This window comes from Podarcis cretensis (assembly GCF_951804945.1).
Source record: "Podarcis cretensis genome assembly, chromosome: 8".
NCBI classification, from domain to species: Eukaryota; Metazoa; Chordata; class Lepidosauria; order Squamata; family Lacertidae; genus Podarcis; species Podarcis cretensis.
In genome coordinates, this window is record NC_137177.1 from 34,563,804 (window position 1) to 34,584,065 (window position 20,262).

The 20,262-nt window shown below is 49.7% G+C and overlaps 1 protein-coding gene and 1 long non-coding RNA gene across 2 annotated transcripts in view; one reads left to right on the forward strand and one right to left on the reverse strand.

Annotated features, from left to right (window-relative positions):
* LOC307222990 overlaps positions 1–4,662 on the reverse strand; it is a 30,329-nt gene extending 25,667 nt beyond the window's left edge. The window contains exon 1 of the long non-coding RNA XR_013841940.1: positions 4,604–4,662. This is a non-coding gene — a long non-coding RNA (uncharacterized lncRNA). The remainder of the gene's footprint in view (positions 1–4,603) is intronic.
* Positions 4,663–15,358: 10,696 nt separating this feature from the next.
* On the forward strand, positions 15,359–19,369 carry MARCKSL1 (MARCKS like 1). Its single transcript, XM_079989086.1, has 2 exons — positions 15,359–15,737; positions 17,810–19,369. The coding sequence occupies exons 1-2, from the start codon at positions 15,636–15,638 to the stop codon at positions 18,467–18,469; spliced, it is 762 nt and encodes a 253-aa protein (XP_079845212.1). The 5' UTR covers positions 15,359–15,635; the 3' UTR covers positions 18,470–19,369.
* Positions 19,370–20,262: the final 893 nt, after the last annotated feature.

Genomic DNA, 20,262 nt, shown 5'->3' on the forward strand with positions numbered 1-20,262 from the left:
GTGCTATTTATTCAAAATGGTTGATATACAATCAATAAAGACAAGGCCCTCTCTGCCCATCGGCTTACACTCTGAAAGAAAAAGACACACACTCAAAAAGGGGAGGGGATGGATGAGGCTGGAAAAGCCCAAGGGCCACATTCCCTCATAGGTAACCTTCTAGAGGCCACATGTCACTGGTGGGTGGGTCCTGAAGGAAAAGTGGGCAGAGCAAAGGGATCTGCCTCTTACTACATTAGGCTACATTCTCACCATGCAGAAGCTGTATGTTTTTGCCCACCCTGCTCCATCTTCCTCAAGGGAAGCAACAGGCATTATCAGAGAGCAAGGACACATCCCAGCCATACATCCTACAGAGCAGGATTCGTGAGTGGTGTGGCCTGGTGGGAGTTCCAAGAGTCAGATAAAGAGGCCTGAGGCTGCATTTTGCCCGCAGGCCTCAGGTTTCCTATCTCCTCTGTTCTCAAGACTAGCTGGGATGGAAAGAGTTCTCAAAATGGAGGAGCCTGCTGGAGCTGCTGGTCTCTCTTCCCATCTCTTCCTCTTCTGCATGCTGGTGGAATGGGAAGCCAGAAGTGGCCTGATATAAATATGAAGCCCGGTGAAGCAAAAGGATGTGCCCACCACCTGTAACGTCAACACATCACCACAGTGCCCATATCTCATGCTGCAGATGGCGGCAAGGCAACTTGCTTCAAATGTGGTCTCACTTAAAGAGGGCTTCTCTCCACCCTGATTTGTGCAGATCAAGCTGTGATTAAAGGTGACAGAGCAGGTAAGACCCTGTATTTTGGGTCTGTTGGGATGTCCCGCTGACAGGTGGAAATCTAGTTGGTCTGATCCCATCCCTGTCAAATTTTGTAAACCACATTGAGGGTTTTTTAATAACCAGGCAGTGCACACATTTTTGAAATAAAACATAAATAAAATAAATATATTTAGATGCAATTAAATTAGAGTGGCCAATTGTGCATTGCCAAAAGCAACATGTAACCAAAAAGGACAAAAAAGGCTACCTATCAGGATTTAAATTGCATACGGCAATTTACATGCGTAGATGCAAACTTAGAAAAAGAATTGTAGAGCTGGAAGAGACCACGAGGGTCATCTAGTCCAACCCCTTGCAAAATAGGAATATTTTTGCCCAACACAGGGCTCGAACCTGCAATGCTGAGACTGAGAGTCTCATGCTGTCTCCTGCTATCCTGCAAAGAATAAATACATCTTTCCCTAGCAGGGAAAAGTCCTGTGGCCTTGCTGTTCAGGTGCTGTTCACTGTTGCTTAGCACCAACTCCAAGGCCACTGCCCTCCCTCCTTAGGCTTCTTTACCTTGGGAACAGACATATCTTCAAACAAGACTGCTGTCCTCTGACAGCCCTATCAGACTACAGGGCAGTGAAGCAGGGCCCATGGTGGTCACCTTAAATCAAAGATAGATGTTCACCAGCTGACCCATGACATCCTACTGAGCCCTGTGATGAGTCAGCTCCCTTGCCCCCTTCATTAATGCTCTTGCATGGCAGCCGCCCCTCCTCTTTGGGTTGAATTGAGTTTCAGAATAAAGCCCCACATCAGAAGGAAGGGCAGCATGCAAAGCTCCTCCTTTCTTTGTTGGAATATTCAACATGACAGGATTAAAAACAACAAATTGTGGGGAAAAAAGAAAACACAACAAACCCCCTCCCCCCCCCATGCTTGCACTAAGTAATACAGAACATGGTAAACTTTACCTGGGAATGAGAGTAAAAGCAGAATATGTGTGAAGCACCATGGATTAAGCTGCATCAAAATAATTAACTGAAGTCAAGGAATTCCTTCAAAAGGAAAGGTGGCAGTAAAAGCGATGGGTCGTTAAGATTCATATCAGGAATAAACTGGTGCCACACTGCTGAAAATGGATCTTTATGTGCTGGCAGCCAGTTTAGGAGGTTTGCCTGGAAGAACCAGACCTGCCCTTTAGCCCTTCCAGCTACCCAGAGTCCGGCCACCTCACCTTGCCCTCTCCGTGGATAAGGGCCTTTGTCCCTGTGTCACTGCCTTGCCTCCCCTCTCCCCCCAATCCTCCATTCTCTGCACAGACCATCTCTAGTCTCTCTCTCCCCCCCCCCCCAACTTGGGGCCGTCAGATGTTGCTGAAAAGGAACAATGGGAAGTATTGTCCCTGCTGGCTGACAGGCTTCGAACCCCACCAGCACAAACAAAAAGACACATTGACTCAGGAGGAGAAAGGGTCCCATAGATTGCAGTCTCTTTTGGGGGGGGGGCAGAGAACCGCCTGGTGTGCCAAAGGGGACATCATAGAATTACTCTTCCCAACCACCACAGCCACAGACTCTCTGTGGTCAGATGCTGGGAACTCTCCTCCAGGATAAAAAGTCCCCAGGCTGGGGTTGAAGGGAACCTGTAGCATGGCTTAATTTGAGCTTGGCCTCGTAAGGTCATTTCAGTGCCAGGGTTTGGATCTGGAACGCATGAAGTGGTTTTTACAAGAACAAGGTGTGCCTCTGAACATGTGCAGAGTGCCTTTACCGTACCACAGACAACCTATCTTCATTAAGCTTTAAAAGGAAGGGATTCTAAGGAAGGGTCAAAATTCCAGAGAAGAATGAGGCGTGTCCCAACACACACACACACACATGCACAATCCATTGAAGCCAAATTTCTTTGGCGAGAGAATCACAAGTCACTCACAAAGATGGAGTCATTGCCACCCTCATGTGTGCTATGGTACATATGCAGGCTTCTGATGCCAGGGTGCTGTTCTGCATCTAGTTTTCTGAGCAAGCAAGTTTGTGAAAGAACTCAGGTGTATCCTTATTTATAATTTGTTGGTTGGTGCATTTTTATCCCACCTTTCCTCCAAGGAGCTTGAGGCGGTATACATGGTCCTCTTCCTCCCCATTTTATCTTCACAACAACCCTGTGAGGTAGGTTAGGCAGAGAGGCTGTGACTGGCCCAAGGTCACCCAGTGAGCTGAATGGCCAAGAGCAGGGGGGATTTGAACTCTGGTCCCCCAGGTCCTAGTCCGACACTCTAACCACTACACCACACTGGCTCTTTAATTCTAACTACAGCTGGGTCCACATTACTGGCTTAAAAGGCAACGGCATCTCCCCACCCCACCCCCGTGTTTCAAATTGCATTTGCACATCATTGTACACATTAGTACAGTTGCACGTGCTTCCACGTTGCCTCCATCTGTCTGCACCGCTGGGCAGAGAAGGGGCATGGATGTCTTCACATGGCTTACATTTTCAAATCGAATGGAAGCTGGGTTGGAGCAAAAGGCATCAAAATGGAGCATTTCCCAAGTATGACAGGATGGGTGCAGATTGTGGCTAACATCATGTGTGGACACGGCTTCACAAACCGGTCGTGGGAATCCACTGCATACAGAGTAAATGGGAGTGTGCACACAGGATTGTTGTTGTTGTTGTTGTTGTTGTTGTTAAAACTGTATACCACCCTTTATCTGAAGATCACTGAACAGTTCACAACATAAAAACGCAAAATGAGAACATAAGATGCATAATAAACAAACAAACCAATAACATTTACTGTATGTCTTCTGCTCCTGGCTCTATCTGATAGACCTTGGGCAATCTAGTAAAAAAGAAGCCTGTCCATGGCTGTTCCAGTACACAGTCCTGGTCCACACTCGGTAGCACTGAAGCCCAGCAAGGCTACACCTGAACTTGCCTTTCCTACATCACATCCCAGAATCCTCAGTAACATGTTAGCGCAACTGTGCACACGCGCATTGCTGCAAACCCAGACAGCGGCGTAGCGTGGGTTGTCAGCACCCGGGGCAAGGCAAGTAATTTGCGCCCCCTAACCCAGGGCAAGGCAAGTAATTTGCGCCCCCTAACCCGGGGCAAGGCAAGTAATTTGTGCCCCTAACCCCTAACCTGCCGCCACTGCCAGCTTCTTCTTGCTGCTGCCTGGGCTGGTTGGATGCGGTTCTCTCCCGCGCTCAGCGCTGTGCTGGGCGGCCGCTGCACTGTCCCTCCCCCAGATAGTCCCTGCCTCGCTCTCTCTCCGCTCCGCACCGCAACGCACGCCTGGCACCCTCCCCCTCCACAGTGGGCGGCAACCCGGCAGCTCGGATCGGATTCGCACAGCCAGCACTGCAGTGAGAGAGAGTGAGTGAGCCAGGTAGGGGCAGAGAGCTGCGAGTGCGAGCGCGCCCCCCCAAATGTTGCGCCCGGTGCGGCTGGCCCCCCCTGAACCCCCCACGCTACGCCACTGAACCCAGAAGTGGCCTGAGAAACGGAACAAACAGCCCTAAAACAGCACAAAATAGGCAAACACGGTGTGAAAACGGCACCTAGCAATCCCAAGGCCCTTTGCACTGACCTCTGAGGCCTGTGGAGAATTAGAGTTTCAGCAAGGAGGTTAGGAGGGAGCAATTGCAGTGGAGTTTGGTGGTTTGGGTTTTTCCCCATGAGGTTTAGAGGGTGTTTGCTGGCTTTTTCGATTGTGTTCCCAATTTCACTTAAACACGCGGTGCCACGGAACATAAGCCCTGCCTCAATGGGGAGTTGCCTGTGTTTGCTCACCTATACGTTGGGTTTGAAACTATATATGGGAATGAGACAGACCTGGTATATGAAGCCACCAGGACCTTCTCCAGAAGGTGACTATTTGATGGGGCACTGAGGCCCGCAAAGGGCTCACTTTGACAACATCACCACCATGTTCACTTTGCATGGAACATCAGAGGTTGCAATTTCTGGGATTGTACATCTCACTTCTCCAGCCAGTGTGGTGTAGTGGTTAAGAGCGGTAGACTCGTAATCTGGGGAATCGGGTTTGCGTCTCCGCTCCTCCACATGCAGCTGCTGGGTGACCTTGGGCTAGTCACACTTCTCTGAAGTCTCTCAGCCTCACTCACCTCACAGGGTGTTTGTTGTGGGGGAGGATAGTCCTTCGGGTAGTGATAAAGCGGGATATCAAATCCAAACTACTCCTCCTCCTCCTCCTCTTCTTCTTCTTCCAAGGTTGGGGTGTCACGTCAACATGTGGGGAAGATTTCCGGTGTGGGGTATGGCAGGGACTGGAGACCTCCTCTCATTATAACCAGAGCCCTGAGAGGGCAGTGACCAAGGAACTGAGAGAGAGAGAGAGAGAGAGAGAGAGAGAGAGAGAGCCCTTGCAACCGCCTGCCAAGTCTCTGGCAGAAAGCAGGCGGGGAAAGCTCTGTTTGGCCTGAAACGTGCTTTTGTTTTCATTATAAACTCCTCTTTTAATGAGGAAGGAGGCCCTGAAAACCAACTCTATCTTCTGTGCAGCTTCTGCCAAAAGCTGACTGGGCAGCAGCGAGGGGCAGGGGAGCGAGTGGCCAAAGGCCAAGAGAGCCCAGCCCGCCCTCGGAGGCTGACCTGCCATCCATTGCCTGCCAGTTGGAAGCTGCGTCCTCATCCCCATTCTCTTCCTCTCTCTCTCCTGACAAATGCTGGCACTCAGCCTGTTGCCATAATGCAACTCCACTGGCAACACACAGGCGAATGTGGGGCGGGCCGAGGTCTGTCTCAAGCGCAGCCTTGCAGTGCGGGCAGAGAGATAAGGGGCGTCGGGGAGGGTGAGCTGACCTCCTGGGAGACAAGAGTGAAATAAACCCGTGATTTCTTTGCTGCATCTCTACATAGAATATGACAAAAGTGCAGTAACCGGTGGACATTCTATATTTAATAGAACTTTGTTATGCAGGTGAATTTCTCTCTCAGTTTAGGGTAGTATTCAATGCAAGTCCTACTTTGAGCAGATCCACTTAAGTTAATGGACAAGTGGTGCTGCCTTGAGTAGGACTTAGCTGAATGCAACCCTTACAAAATGCATAAAGAGCTAATGACTTTATTAATAAGCCTTGTTAACAGTTCCCTTCTTTTTATAATGTTCATCACATCGTTAAATGCTACCAGTTTATGTCAAACTTTACTGTCAGGCACTGCTTGCCTTAAAGCAACCTTAGCATCATATGGACATGCTGCCTGGGAACGATGGGAGTTGTAGTCCAAAACAGTTGGAGGACACTAGGTTGGGAAAGGCAGCCTGAGAGCATGCCCTTGAACCCTTCTGCAATACAGGCAAGAGCAGGCATAGGCAAATTCGGCCCTTCAGATGTTTTTTAGGACTACAACTCCCATCATCCCTAGCTAACAGGAGCAGTGGGCAGGGATGATGGGAGTTGTAGTCCCAAAAATCTGGAGGACCGAGTTTGCCTATGCTTGGACAACAGTTTATCTGGCAAATCAAGGTGAAAACATCCCTTGAAGTGTAAAAATGTCCCCATAAAGGTCTGCCTGGTACCAACATTATTCCTTCCTTATCCAGATTTCAATGTGCATTTATTTCTTTATTCCCCATTTTTAAAAAATCACATTTGGCATTGTTTTATTTTGCAGTGCCCTAGGTGTTCTGCCAGGAGACAGCGCCTACATCTTTTTCAACAAATAAAACCTCGATTTGGCTAAGAATTTGCTCCGCTTCCTAAAATTTGACACTTGGGAATCATAATACTAGTTGGTTTTGCTTGGTATCTGTAAGGGTTACAGAGATAATGTTTGCAGAGTTCTTTAAATTAAACACCAGGACACTCTATAAATGCTTCATCACAAGAAGAGCAACCCAGTGCCCAGCCAGGAGTCCTGACCATCTTGCTAATCAAAGGCCCCGGCAGTTGCGTCAACGAGGAAATGATTGTTCGGGTGTTCAAGGCTGCTTTGAAACGACTCATCAACCTTGGCATTACTGAAGGGAAGGGAAGCCACCACCCAAGAGCAACGTGGGTTGTCATCGTCATTGGTTCCCCCCGCCCCCGCCCTTGCTGCATTGCCCAGGTGTGCTGGACAATCTACTCCTTTGTTGTTCTCAGTGCAACCTTTAACAGCATGGCACAAAGGAGGAGAGAGAGAGAGCACGCCCCTTGATTCCACCATGTAAAGAGGCTGTCAGTTTTTCTCTCATACATACCACCAAGTCACCAATTGCCTCTTCTTAACTGATTAAATCCTTTGGCTTTGATACTGGATGGAAAGGTCACTTTTGCCTTCCAGAGAGACTGGAGAGAAAAAAGGTGGTTAGATTTTCCCTCTCACTCTTCTAGTATCTATTGGCCCTTTTCCAGCTATGCCGTGACCAGTTTTGTAAATAATCAAATATAGGAAGCTGCCTTCCATCGTGCCAGACTGTTGGTCCAGCTAGGCAACCCTGAGTCACACAATTGCAGCAATTCACCAGTTTTCCTTCCTTCCTTAACAGGAAGGAAGCAATACAAGAGGCAAAACCAGCAAGACAGAAGCTACTAATCAATGCTGCAAAGGACAGTCTGCTGGACAGGACTTACTAGCAAATAAAGACTATAGATCTTGTTGGTGGAGCCTGGCATGGCTGGATCACATGGTGCTATGTCAAGAGTTGTGTGGAAGCACAGTTTTGTTTTGTTTTTCAAAATGTTTTTATTAAAGATTTTACAGTGGTACCTCAGATTAAGTACTTAATTCGTTCCGGAGGTCCGTTCTTAACCTGAAACTGTTCTTAACCTGAAGCATCACTTTAGCTAATGGGGAAGCCTGCTGCCGCCGCGCTGCTGGAGCACAATTTCTGTTCTCATCCTGAAGCAAAGTTCTTAACCTGAAGCACTATTTCTGGGTTAGCGGAGTCTGTAACCTGAAGCGTATGTAACCCGAGGTACCACTGTATTGGGTTACAAAAGTACATAGAACATTTCACCCTCACTAATGGTCTCTTGCGTTAGAGCAACCTGAGGCATGCAAACTTTACATTTCAGCAGCTGTTTCGTTCAATGCCACAGCCATTCTTAGTAGCCCTGGGCTAATTTCTAGGAAGCATGTAGGTGGGTGGCGGTGGGGAGGGGTGTGCCTGCCGCCAGCGTGGAAATTGCAGAATTTACAGCACTGCCAAACGGTACATCCTGAGGGGAGCCCTGAAGAGTGTAGAATCTACTGAACTAGATGGATCAATGGCCAGTGTCAGACCACATTTCCAAGAAAATCTTTAATAAAAAAAAAGAATACAGATTGCAAAAAAGCAGCATGATACCACTTCAAAGAGTCATGGCTTCCCCCAAAGAATTATGGGAGCTGTAGTTTATAAAGGGGGTCGGGAGCTTAGGAGACCCCTACTCCCCTCTCAGAGCTACAATTCTCAGATTTCCCAGGGAAAGGGGCTTGACTGTTAAAACACTCTGAGAATTGTAGCTCTGAGGAGTAAAAATGGGTTCTCCTGACAACTCTCACTGGAATCAATCAGCTCATGTTACTGAAGTCCACTGATTTCCACAGGTCTACACCTGCTTCTTGGGAGAAAAGCAATGACAAACCTAGACAGCATCCTAAAAAGCAGAGACATCACCTTGCCAACAAAGGTCCATGTAGTTAAAGCTATGGTTTTCCCAGTAGTGATGTATGGAAGTGAGAGCTGGACCATAAAGAAGGCTGATCACCGAAGAAGTGATGCTTTTGAATTATGTTGCTGGAGGAGACTCTTGAGAGTCCCATGGACTGCAAGAAGATCAAACCTTTCCATTCTTAAGGAAATCAGCCGTGAGTGCTCACTGGAAGGACGGATCGTGAAGCTGAGGCTCCAATACTTTGGCCACCTCATGAAAAGAGAAGACTCCCTGGAAAAGACCTTTATGTTGGGAAAGATGGAGGGCACAAGGAGAAGGGGACGACAGAGGACGAGATTGTTGGACAGTGTTCTCGAAGCTACCAGCATGAGTTTGACCAAACTGCGGGAGGCAGTGGAAGACAGGAGTGCCTGGCATGCTCTGGTCCATGGGGTCACGAAGAGTCGGACACAACAACAACAACAACAACAACAACAACAACAATTCTGAGGAGGACTAACACTGGCTAGCACACAGTGTTGACATGTGTCACTTTGCAATACAATGTAAATGGCTAGGGAGATGCCCCTTCTCCAAAGAACTTGCAATCAAAATTTTGCAAATATGAGGGGGCTGCAGGGTGTAAGAGGAATACAAAAGATGGAGTGATTGGTTGGGAGCAGTAGCTGGTGCTCCCACCCCCTACTCCCCCAGCCCCACCCGGTTTGCTGCAGTCTCTCCCCCTGCACATTTGTGGCTTTGGTCTCCTGCAGCTTCAGCTTGGCTTTCTCCCTGTTGGAATTTGCTCCCTGGAGAGATCTAATTAGCTAATTCCGTTGCTATTTTTAAATCTAAATGGAAGGCACCGCACTCTCCTCACTTTTCCCTCCTTTATCCTGAGTGTCAGCATTTCGTGCAGCGCCATTCCTTGCCTTAACTCAGTTAAGAGCCCAGACACTTTGGAACAGTTTGAGCTCAATGGATAAATCAATTGCATTGGGAGGTATTTTTTAAAAAATGTTAATAGCCAACTCAATCAATTAACAAAGGTTGGCAGCGGAGTGGGATTCCCAGCTTTTGATTGCATTGCCCATCCATTTCAATTTCTCTAAGCTCTTTAGATGGAGAAGGCTGTCTGGATTGTGTGTCCTGAACGATCTCTGCATGCAAGAATCCAGAAAAAAATTCCACCTGGTAAAAAACATGTCAGGCTACGCCAGCCTTTTCCACAAGGCCTTTGAAGGAGGTGGGGAGCATGGACAAAACTGATAGCAAGGGGCAATATCTGGTTCTTCCATTAGCTCTCCGGGCCGTGAAGTGGCTGTGAAGATGGAATACGCACATGATAACTGAGGGTTACATGTGGGAGGTCTGTCAGCTACCACAATAATTTATATCAAATTCAAACAAAGTGCAGTGCATGGGGATAGAGAGAGATGGTTCAAAAGGGTTTCCCTCCAGAGAACAAAATGGGATTCCTGGTTCTTCAAGAGTTTGGAGAGGCAAGACAAGGAACAGGAATTCCTGAGGATCTGGCTATAGCAGGGATGTAGTGTTGGGGGGAAGGAGTGGGGGGGCGGGCTGCGGCCCCGGGCACATTTTTGAGAGGGGGTGTGACCAGGTTGCCCCTCCCCAACTCCCTCATTAGTGCTTCCTCACACCTAGCTGCAGCTCTGTTCCTGAGCCAGGTCTGACCCAGGGGTGGAGGAGTGGTGGTGGTGGCAGCGATGCCGCAGCCTTGCCCCTCTCCTGTACGGAGCTGGAGAAAGTGGGTATGGAAGAGGTTCCCTTCCTTTCTCCTAACCCTAGAACTCATGGACCTCCAAGGAAGATTTGGGACAGATAAAAGAACTGACTTATTCATGCAGCACATAGTTAAACTAGGGAACTCAATCCTGCAGGAGGCAGCGATGACTGCCAACTTAGATGGCTTTAAAAGGGGAATGGACAGATTCATGGAGGATGAGGCTATCAGGAACTGCTAGCCATGTGCTGCTTGTTAGCTGGAAACCACAAGTGGGGAGAGTGCTCTCGTGTTCAGGTCTTGCTTGCTGGTTCTCCACAGGCATTTGGTTGGCCACTGAGAACGGGATGCTGAACGAGATGGGTCACTGGCGTGAAGAACCTTCTTAGGTTCTTAATTAAATCAACAGAGATAGTTCTACTTCAGAAAGAAACACAAAACATGGTCATGTGACTGAATCAAGCACAACAGCTATTGACCGTGGCTTCAGGGGCTTCCCTTGATCCCTGAGAAGATTCACACATGGCGCTGAGGACCTAAGAGATGCCTGCGGAGCTCTATCAGGAGGGGAGAGAATGTTGTCATTCTCACTCACCAAAGGGAAGAGGCAGGGATGTTGCAATGTATCAGGTAGTCCTTGGCCTTTAATCAATTTCCACTAGTGAATTAATCAGCCGAACCATGCATTAGATCACGTTCTCCATCTTCTCCAAGTGCAGATATGTGCCAAGCCTAAAACTTTTGTGAGGGTCTATGCTTCTCACACATTCCAGGGTAAAAAAGAAGAAGGAATTATAGATGTCTCACACTATGGCTATGTTCACACCATACATTTAAGGACTATGATACCACTTTAATCAAACATGGCTCCCCCCCCCCAAGAATTCTGGGAAGGGTAGCTTGTTAAGGGTACTGAGAATTGTAACACAGAGCTACAGTCTTCAAAGTTCTCCGTGAATAATGAATGTAGCTCTGGGAGAGGAATAGGGGTCTCCTAACAACTCTCAGCACCCTTAACATACCACAGGAGGGGAGGGGACTTTTAGACTCAGGACCTGCTTCTGGGTTCCGCATGTGGGGCATCTGGGTGGCCACTGTGAGAACAAGATGCTGAAATAGATCTTCTTACATCCATAAATTGATATAGGATCACAGAATCACAGAATTGCAGAGTTGGAAAGGTCACCTCGTGCAGCTTTAGCATGTGGCACCATCTTCCATGTTTTCAGGTGACACCCAGCTCTTTCATTTTCATCTTAGAATTGTAGAGTTAGAAGGGACCCAAGGGTCATCTAGTCCAACCCCCTGCAATACAGGAATCTCAACTAAAGCATCCCTGACAGATGGCCATCCAACCTCTGCTTAAAAACCTGCTTAAAGCAGAGTTTGTCACCTTCTGAGGGAGTCCATTGTGCAATTGAACATCTCTTACTACCAGAAAGTTCTTCCAGATGTATCGCCTTTCCTATAACCTGAATTCATTGGCTCATATCCCCTATCAGTCTCCTCTTTTCCAGGGTAAACATAACAACTCCTTCAACTGTTCCTCATAAGGTTTGGTTTCCAGACCTTTGGTCACCTTGGTCACCCTCCTCTGCACATGTTCCAGCTTGTCAATATCCTTGTTAAATGGACACAGTATTTCCGGAGTGGTCTGACCAAGGCAGAACAAAGTGGTACTATTACTTTCCTTGATCTGTACATGAGACTTCTGTTGATGCAACCTAGAAAAGTATTAGCTTTTTTGCTGCTGCATCACACTATTGACTCATGTTAAGCTTGTGGTCCACCAAGACCTCTAGATCGTTTTCACATGTACTACTGGGAAGCCAGGTGTCTCCCATCCTATATTTCAGCATCTGTTTCTTCCTGCCCAAATGCAGAACCTTACATTTCTCCCCAATGAAATTCATTTTGATAATTTGGGCCCTTTTTCAGAGTAAAGAATGTTTCCTGGATGGCTGACAAAGCAATAGACAATAAAATCTAAAGCAACAATAACACAGTGACTAAAATAAACGAGGAATAAAACAGCAGCACTGAAACAATAAAAAGGTTATGACCAGGAGTGGGAAGGTCCCACCCAGGTTCATATGTCTGCTCAGCCAAGAAGCACACAAGATGATATTGGATCGATCACTGCCTCTTTCACAGGGTGGTTGCAAAAATAAAATAGAGGAGGAAAGCAATGTCCGCTGCCCTGAGATCCTGGAAAGAAAGGCAGGGTATAAATGTAAAGATGAAATGCACACTGAGGCTGCTGCCAGGTAACCCTTGACGGGGAAGAGCTCCTCACAGACATCCCCTCTCCCATTGCCACCCATTGAACTTCAGAGTGTGGGAAGCCAGGGACACCTGATGAAATGGGGCCCTGAAGATGGCCTGTCTTACTGTGCTGCGATGACCACTCACCATGGGACTCCCTTAAGCCCAAAACTGCATGAAACATCTTAGCTCCAGGGGTTTCCAGAGGAGACTGATTATCTCGACCCATTTCAATTAGGTTTCAGGCCTGGCTATGGGACTGAGGGATCATCCACACTTCTGCATGTCCCGTGTCTAGAAAACAGGGGTCTGAGCGGTTCTCCCCTCACCCCACTCCTTTCCCAGGGAAAACCCACGAGTTCTTCCAGATGTAAATCCAGAGAAAACCCGAATTGCCATGTGAGTGCTAAAGAGTGGTTCTCTTCCCCCGCCCCGCCCCACAACCAGGGGAAAGCAGTGGGACAAGAGGAAATGTAGCTGAGTCCCAGGGGTGCTAATTTGAATAAAATATTGAGGTAAGCCCTGCCCTGCATATCAAACGCATGACACAGTGCATGCACACCATTTGAATGGGAAAGCCCTTCAACTTGAGGGCCCCCTGCACCCTCAAATATTTTATTGGGGGGCCGAAGACCCCTTGGCCCCTAGGAGTTGGCTCCTATGATGAACCCAGAGACGGCTTGGGTCGCCTTGGTGAGTGACTTACGCTGAGAACTGGACAGGGGTGTGTGTCCCTAGTGGTTCTGCTGTGGTATCCTTCTGGGCCACCTTGCTGGGATGGGACTTAGAAGCATTGTTCTACAGTGGCTCTGTTCCTTCCTGGAGAGCCGAACCCAGGTGGTGATGCTGGGGGGCTCCTGTTCAATGCCTTAGCCATTGGCCCGTGGGGTCCCTCAGGGTTTGGTTCTGTCCCCCATGCTGTTTAACATTTACATGAAACCACTTGGGAGAGGCTGTCTGGAGTTTCGGGGTTGGATGCCACCAGTACGCTGATGACACTCAGTTCTATTTTTCCTTTCTATGAAAATTCAAGGAAGCCATCTCGGTTCTCAACCGGTGTCTATCCTCAAGAATGGACTGGATGAGGCTGAACAGATTGAAACTTAACGCAGACAAGACAGAGGGAACAGGGACTCAGCTTGCGCTTCCTCTGAAAACACAGCCTTGCAGTTTGGGGATGTTCCTGGACTCAGCCCTGAGCATGGATGCCCGGGTCCCTGTGGTGGCCAGCAGTGCATTTGCACAATTAAAGCTAGTGCGCCAGCTGCCCCCGTTCCTTGAGATGTCTGATTTGGCCACAGTGAGACATGCCTTAGCTACATCCTGCTTGGATTACTGTAGCATGTGCTACACAAGGCTGCCTTCAAAATGAACTCAGAAACTTCAACTCAATTAGCTGCAGCCATATTGCTGCCTGGGGCTAGTTATGGGAAGTATAGGACTCTCTTAATAGAGCAGCTCCACTGGCTACGGGTCTGTTTCTGGGCACAATTCAAAGTGCTGGTTATGGCTTATAAAGCCCTACACAGCTTAGGTCCAAGCTACTGGAAAGACTACACTCCCTCATCCAAACCTGCCCAGGTTTTGAGATCTTCAGGGGAGGCCCTTCTCTTGGTCTTGCCACCGTCACAGGTGCACTTGGTAGGGACATGGTAGAGTACCTTCTCAGTTTCTGCTGCCGGACTTTGGAGCTCCCTTCCTATAAAAAGTAGGCCGCCTCCCTCCTTGTCCTTCTGCTGGCAGGTGAAAACTTTGTTGTTCCAACAGGTTTTTGGGAATTGACTGCTTTAGTTAAAGAGCTGGTGCCGTGCTTTTTTCAACTATTTGTATGGTTTAAACCAATTTTGTATATGTATATAGTTTTAAATTCTATCAGTGTTTTGTTGCTTAAATTCTATCAGTGTGTCATTATTTGATTTTTCTATGTTTTTAGCGATTCTTGTTTTTATCTGTAAGCCACCTTGAGTCCTGTCAGGTGGGGTATGTATAAATATATATATATATATAAAAATAACTCCCACAGTTCTGGGCACCACAATTTAAGGAGGATATTGACAAACTAGAACGTGTGCAAAGGGTGACCAAGAACATAAAGTGTCTTGGAAACCAAGCTTTATGAGGAACAGATGAGGGAAATGAGTATGTTAATCCTGGAAAAGAGAAGAGTGAGAGGCAATAGGAGAGCCATCTTCAAAAATCTGTAGGGCTGTCATGTGGGAGGTGGACCAAGCTCCTTTCCTTCTGCTCCAGAGGGATTCTCCAGAGGGAGGTGGACTCTTCTTCCTTGGAGGCTTTTAAGCAGAGGTTGGATGGCCACCTTTACTGGGAGGAGGGTCCTCTGAATACCCCAGTTGCTGGACATCACAAGTGGGAAGTGCTGCTGCTGCACTCTGGTCCTGCAGCAGCTGTGAGGATACAGTGCTGTACTCAATGGGCTTTTGGCTTCATTTCAGATGGAGCCAAAACCCAAGGGACAGAGCAGGAGCAGTGATCCAGTGCAGCCCTTTGGAACTGACTCCTCCAGCTCAGGCGATCCAGAAGCATCCAGACGTTTCAGGCTGCAATCATTCCCACCAGCCCTAGCTGCAGTTCAGAAACACCTGGAGAGCACTTCTTGTCCACCTGCTGCGAGGAGCGAGGTGCGCTCTGCACTCGCTCAGGCGCACTCTTGTTCGCCACGACTCCTAAGGTTACCAAGACATCCATCCAACATCCAAAGGCTGGCCAATAAAAACTCCCTGCCTGCCCCCCCCCGACCACCGCCCTCCACGTGCCAGACCGCTCCCCCCCCCCCTCGCGGCGATCCCCTTTGGCTTACGCTCCTCCGGGCCAGGGTCCCCCCCTTGCCCAGCCGTGCCACTCCCTGCCGCTCGCCAGCGCTTCCCCACCGGCGGGAGAGACCCCTCCCCAGGCCTGGCTCTGCCTCCCATTGGGCGGGGGTTTAAATGCCCGGCCCCGCCTCCCCCCGCCCGGGCGCTCTTATTAGCCGCCGCTTTGGCGCAGCCTCGGCAGTTCAAGCAGCGCAGCTTCGACGAGGCGGGCGGCGGAGGTGGTCGCTTGGTCGCGCACAGCCGGAGTGGGCACAGCGAGGGGGGTGCGCCGCAGCCGTCGGACCCGATCCCAGCTCCTCCTCCCGGGGGCGCTCTTTCCTCTCGGGGGGAGCCTTGGCCAAAGGCGCGCCCGGGGCTCCTGCCCAGCGCCCGCCCTTCCGTCCTGGGATTATTGTTACTTCGGAGCCGTCTTCGGGTGTGACTCGCCTCGCTCCGCAGCAGCCATGGGGAGCCACAGCTCGAAAGCCGCCAAGGGGGACGTGATGGCCCAGGATGCCGCCGCCGCCGCCGCCGCGGACGCCTCGCCCTCCAAGGCCAACGGCCAGGTGGGTCTCCTTCCTCGCCCCTGCGCTGGATCCTCAGCTTACGCGCCCTGGACGGGGCCAACAGCCTCCTTAGAGATTCCCCCTCCCGCGCGCCATGCCATTGTCTAGGCTGAAACTCGGGGGAGGGGGGAAGAAATAGTCACCCTCGATCTCTTCCCTGCGCCCCCCACTCCCCAATCGCACCGATCCGGATTTTGGGCTTCGAAGGAACGGCCGCCCGCGCCACGTTCTCGTGGACGCTTTTATTTTCGCGCTGGCTGCCGTGCGCTTTCCCCGGACGCGCGTTTTGAATTTCCGAGCAGCTTTTAACTCGTTGAACCGCCACGCTCGTTGAATGGGCTCAGTTGCGACCGCCTCGCTTAAAAGGAGATTTAAAAATATATATATAGCTCTGTTCTGATCCGCGCAGCAGCGCCCCTCTTTGCGCTTTCTCCCGCGCCCCCCCCCCCATCCGTTGGAGACAGTGGCGCCGTGGTCCGCCTTTGTTTGGCGCTCCCTCCTCGGCGAAAGGAGCGGAGACCCTCCCCTCCTCCCTCCTTCGCTCGCTCGGCTGCGGCTGGGCTGTTTGCAGAGGAAACAAAGGAGGGACCCGGCTGGCTCGACCCGCGGCAGGGGGAGGGGAGGGGGCTGCGCTGTGCCGCGCCGCATAACTCGGATCGAGGGGCAGAAAACCCCTAGCCGACGAGGAGCTTCATTTTGTGGCAGGGGTGGGGTGCAGAGCAGAGAAGATCGCTTGCTTAATATATGGTGTTTAGCACGTGCCATATTTTAGGGGGGGATGTAAAAAAAAAAGGCGTGAATCTTTATGCATTTTGCAAAGCAAAGCGGTTGCTAGCCTTTTTTGCATATTGCAAAATAAAGGCCGGACTAGGGTGCACATAGGCGTGCTCGCGCGCTCTTAGTGCAAAGCTGAAATCTGGAAAAAGGCGTCGTCGCCCCACCTTTGGACTCGGGTGGGACCCAGATTTTGGAGTAGAATGTGCACAGAGGAGCCTTTTTGTACGAGGGGGTAGGAACTGCTCTGTGCAATCGTGGGGCGCGGGCGAGCCCCGAAATGGGCTTCGCCGACGCGCCCCTCGGTCTCTCCCCAAACACCGTCAGAGGGAGATATCCAAGGGGCTTTTTATAACATCATGCCTGGAAAGCAAAACTGCAACGGGCCAATTTCCCGAATAGGGTGGGAATTCCCGATTCATAGTCCGTCCGCCGCCCCGAGCGCGTTTGGCTGCCTGCGTCGAGGCGAGCTTCCCGCGGGCGCTCGTCTCTCTCCCCCCCCCCCCGCAACCGCGCACGGGGCGCCCCGAGAAGCTGTTGGAGCGCGGGCGCCACCTTGTGGTAGCGTAGAATGGGGTTCTTTCTATGCTGTGCCGCCCCCCCCCCCCCCCCCCGCTTCTCTGCACTGCCATTCAAATGGGCGGCTGGATCCTAACAAATCGTAGAGAGCATTGAGGGGGGCACCTTGAAATGTACCCCACCCCGTGTTTATGGAGAAATTGCTGGAGGGGGGCTGCAGAGGAACGGAATTCAGTTTATAGAAGGCTCCTTTTGGGCATGCCAACAGCAGGGACCACTAGGTTTTTAGCAGACAGATCCAAAGCATTTTTATTCTTGCGGGAAAGAATAGAAGAGCCCCTCCTGGATCAGGCAAGGGTTCCACCTTGACAGCACCCACTGTGACTTGTAGGAAGCCCACAAACAGCACAATCTCCCCCTCCTGCTCTCCTTCAGCGACTAGTATTTGGGGGATCTCCTGTAATGGGTGACCTAACGGGGCTCACTCTGTCCTACAAGGCTCCGTCCTACAATCTGGTGGGGCGTAAGCGCACATGTCTTTCTCCGCATCGGGGGCACGCTGGTTACCTGCAACTTGGGTGTGTCCCTAAAGCATGTGCAAAAAAATCCAAAAAGTGGGAGGGGGGCTGTGTAACCTTGGGGTTGCCTTGCCTGGCAGTACTGCGGTGGTGGTTGGTTGGATTTCCTGCAATTCTCATTGAGGTTTAGTGGTTTAGCTTCCTTGAATAAAATGCCTTTTGAGACCTGTAAAAACAGCGAGTTCTGTCTTCTCCCATCAGGAGAACGGCCACGTGAAGATCAACGGGGACGTGTCTCCCAAAGCTGACGGAGAAGCCACTCCACTCAATGGCAACGGATCTGCAGAGCCGGTCAAGGAGGAAGCCAAGCTAGAAGCGGGCAGCGGTGATGCCATTGAGCCGGCCCCCGTCACCGAAGGCGCCGAAGCCAAGCCAGCAGACGGGGCCACGGATTCGGCCGCAGCTCCCAAAGAGACCCCCAAGAAGAAGAAGAAGTTCTCTTTTAAGAAGTCCTTCAAGCTGAGTGGCATCTCCTTCCGGAAGACCAAGAAGGAAGCCGGAGATGCTTCAGCCGTGTCCTCCCCCAGCGAGGAGCAAGGCAAGGCGGAGGCCAAGGGGGAGGAGAACCTGGCGTGTGCTGCAGGGGAGTCGGAGCAGGAGGCCGCCACCAAAGAGGAGAGCCCCGAAGAGAAGCCGGCCGCCCCAGTTGAGCCGGCTGCTACGGCGGCCGCTCCTGAGGGCCAGCAGGAAGCGGAGAGCAAGAGAGAAGTGGCAAGTGAAGGACCAGAGGAGGAGGAGGAGAAGCAGCAGCAGCAGCAGCTGCCACCCAGCGAGAGCCAGGAGGACACGAAGCCAGGAGAGACCTCAAAACCAGCAGAGGCGGAGCCCAGTCCTGCACCTGCTGAGCAGAAGGAAGAGTAGAGGCAGCTTAATGATGTCCACCTAACTTAAAAAAAAGAAAAAAGAGACTTATTTGTGCCATCCTTCTCATCCCCAGTAACCCCTTTGGAACTGCTGCCTTGTTCACACAACACACACACCACACACAATGCCACAAACACAAGTCTCTCGGCGTAGAACTGACAAGCTTTCACTCCAGTGTCCCCCCCCCCTTTTCTCACTCTTCATCCAACACAGTTAAGCAAAAAACCAACTTGGATCCTTGGTGCCCAGCACAGCCACCGCTACCACTCAGGAGTAGGCGTTCTTAAGATCCTTCTGAAACTCTTATGGAGGAAATACTGTTCCTGGATGCAACTGGAAATTTGCTCAGTTTAATGAGACTCCAGATATTAACACCAGGTTCTGGTCTCTCTCTGATCTTCTGTTTCTACTAATCCTCAAAGCAGCTTTTTCAAAAAGAAAAGGAGTCCAATAAACCAGCAACTGACCGTTCTTCAAAACGGATATTCTCTTTTATCTCTTCTTGGTTTACATTCCTGGTTCTGACTTCATTTAAAAGTATTTTGTGCTTTTTATAGAAACCAACAGTTTAAAAGCTAATCTGGTTAGTTTTTTATAATGTCTTGCTCTTGGCTTTAAACTATAAAGCTTGTAAGTCCACTGTGTTTAATTTGACTTCAGAGGGAGAACTTCTTTGGGGTTTATTTAGGGGGGGCACTTGGGTGGGGGGGCAGGGGGTGAGGGAGAGTGCTGGCTGTATGCTGTGACTTCAGTTTTTTGTTTCATTGTCTTTGTAAATAATTTTTTAATGACCCAACTTCTGATCTGCAATTTTCTAACTCCTAAATGAAAAAAAAAAGTTGTATGGGTCTTATTGTAACATTTGAAAGGAATAAATGGTGACCCCTTTATGGATTAGACTTGGGTTCTTATTATCTGAGGAATGCTGGCTGTCTATTCAGGAGTGCTGTCAAATTGCTGTTGACACAAAACTAGAATTTTTACTTGCTAAGCTCCCAAATCCCTTATTGGGATTCCTCAGTCAGTGGTGGGTGTGGAATACACCCTTTACCTACATTTGTTCATTCTTCACATTTTCCAAAGTATGGATGTGCAAGTTGCATATACAAGTGCTGGGTGTTGGCCTCACCCACTCCAGTAGTTTGCAAAGTGGGGGTGAGAGTGCCTAGGCTGGCATCCTGGGTGTCTTAATGTGCCAGTATCCCTGTGGAAATAGTACACAAAAGGCGCACAAAGTTCATTTTCTGAAGGGGAGGAACCCTAACCCCCAAGACTTGGCTTAGTCTTGGAAGGAAGATCAGCAGTCTTCCTAGTGGGAAGATGTCTAGAGGCGCTGTTGTATGTATTTGAAGGATCTGCTATAGCAGCTTTGTTAATTTCAGTGTATTGAAATTAATACTGTTAATCTGTCCCAAAATACTGTTAATCTGTCCCTTTCTGGCCTGTAATGAATTTGTGGTTTCCCCCTCTTCCCTGCTTAGGAGGTAAGAAATAATTTCACCTTGTCATGCTGCCTGACTTGATTGGGAGGCCAAATGTCATGTTAATGGCTCCCCTCCCCTCCCCTCCTTGATGCAAGCTAGATATGCTTTGATGCTATACATACCTATATCTTCCCCTTCTCCCTGCCCCAATGCAAACAGAACATGGCTTCAGTATCTTCCTTAAATATTGAATTTGCAAATGCTGATGGGTGCCACGCCTTGAGTGATGTCTACCTACTGGTAAAACTGTCCATATTACTTGCTGTTGGGCCAATAATAGCAGTGACCATCTAACAGAAGTCAAGC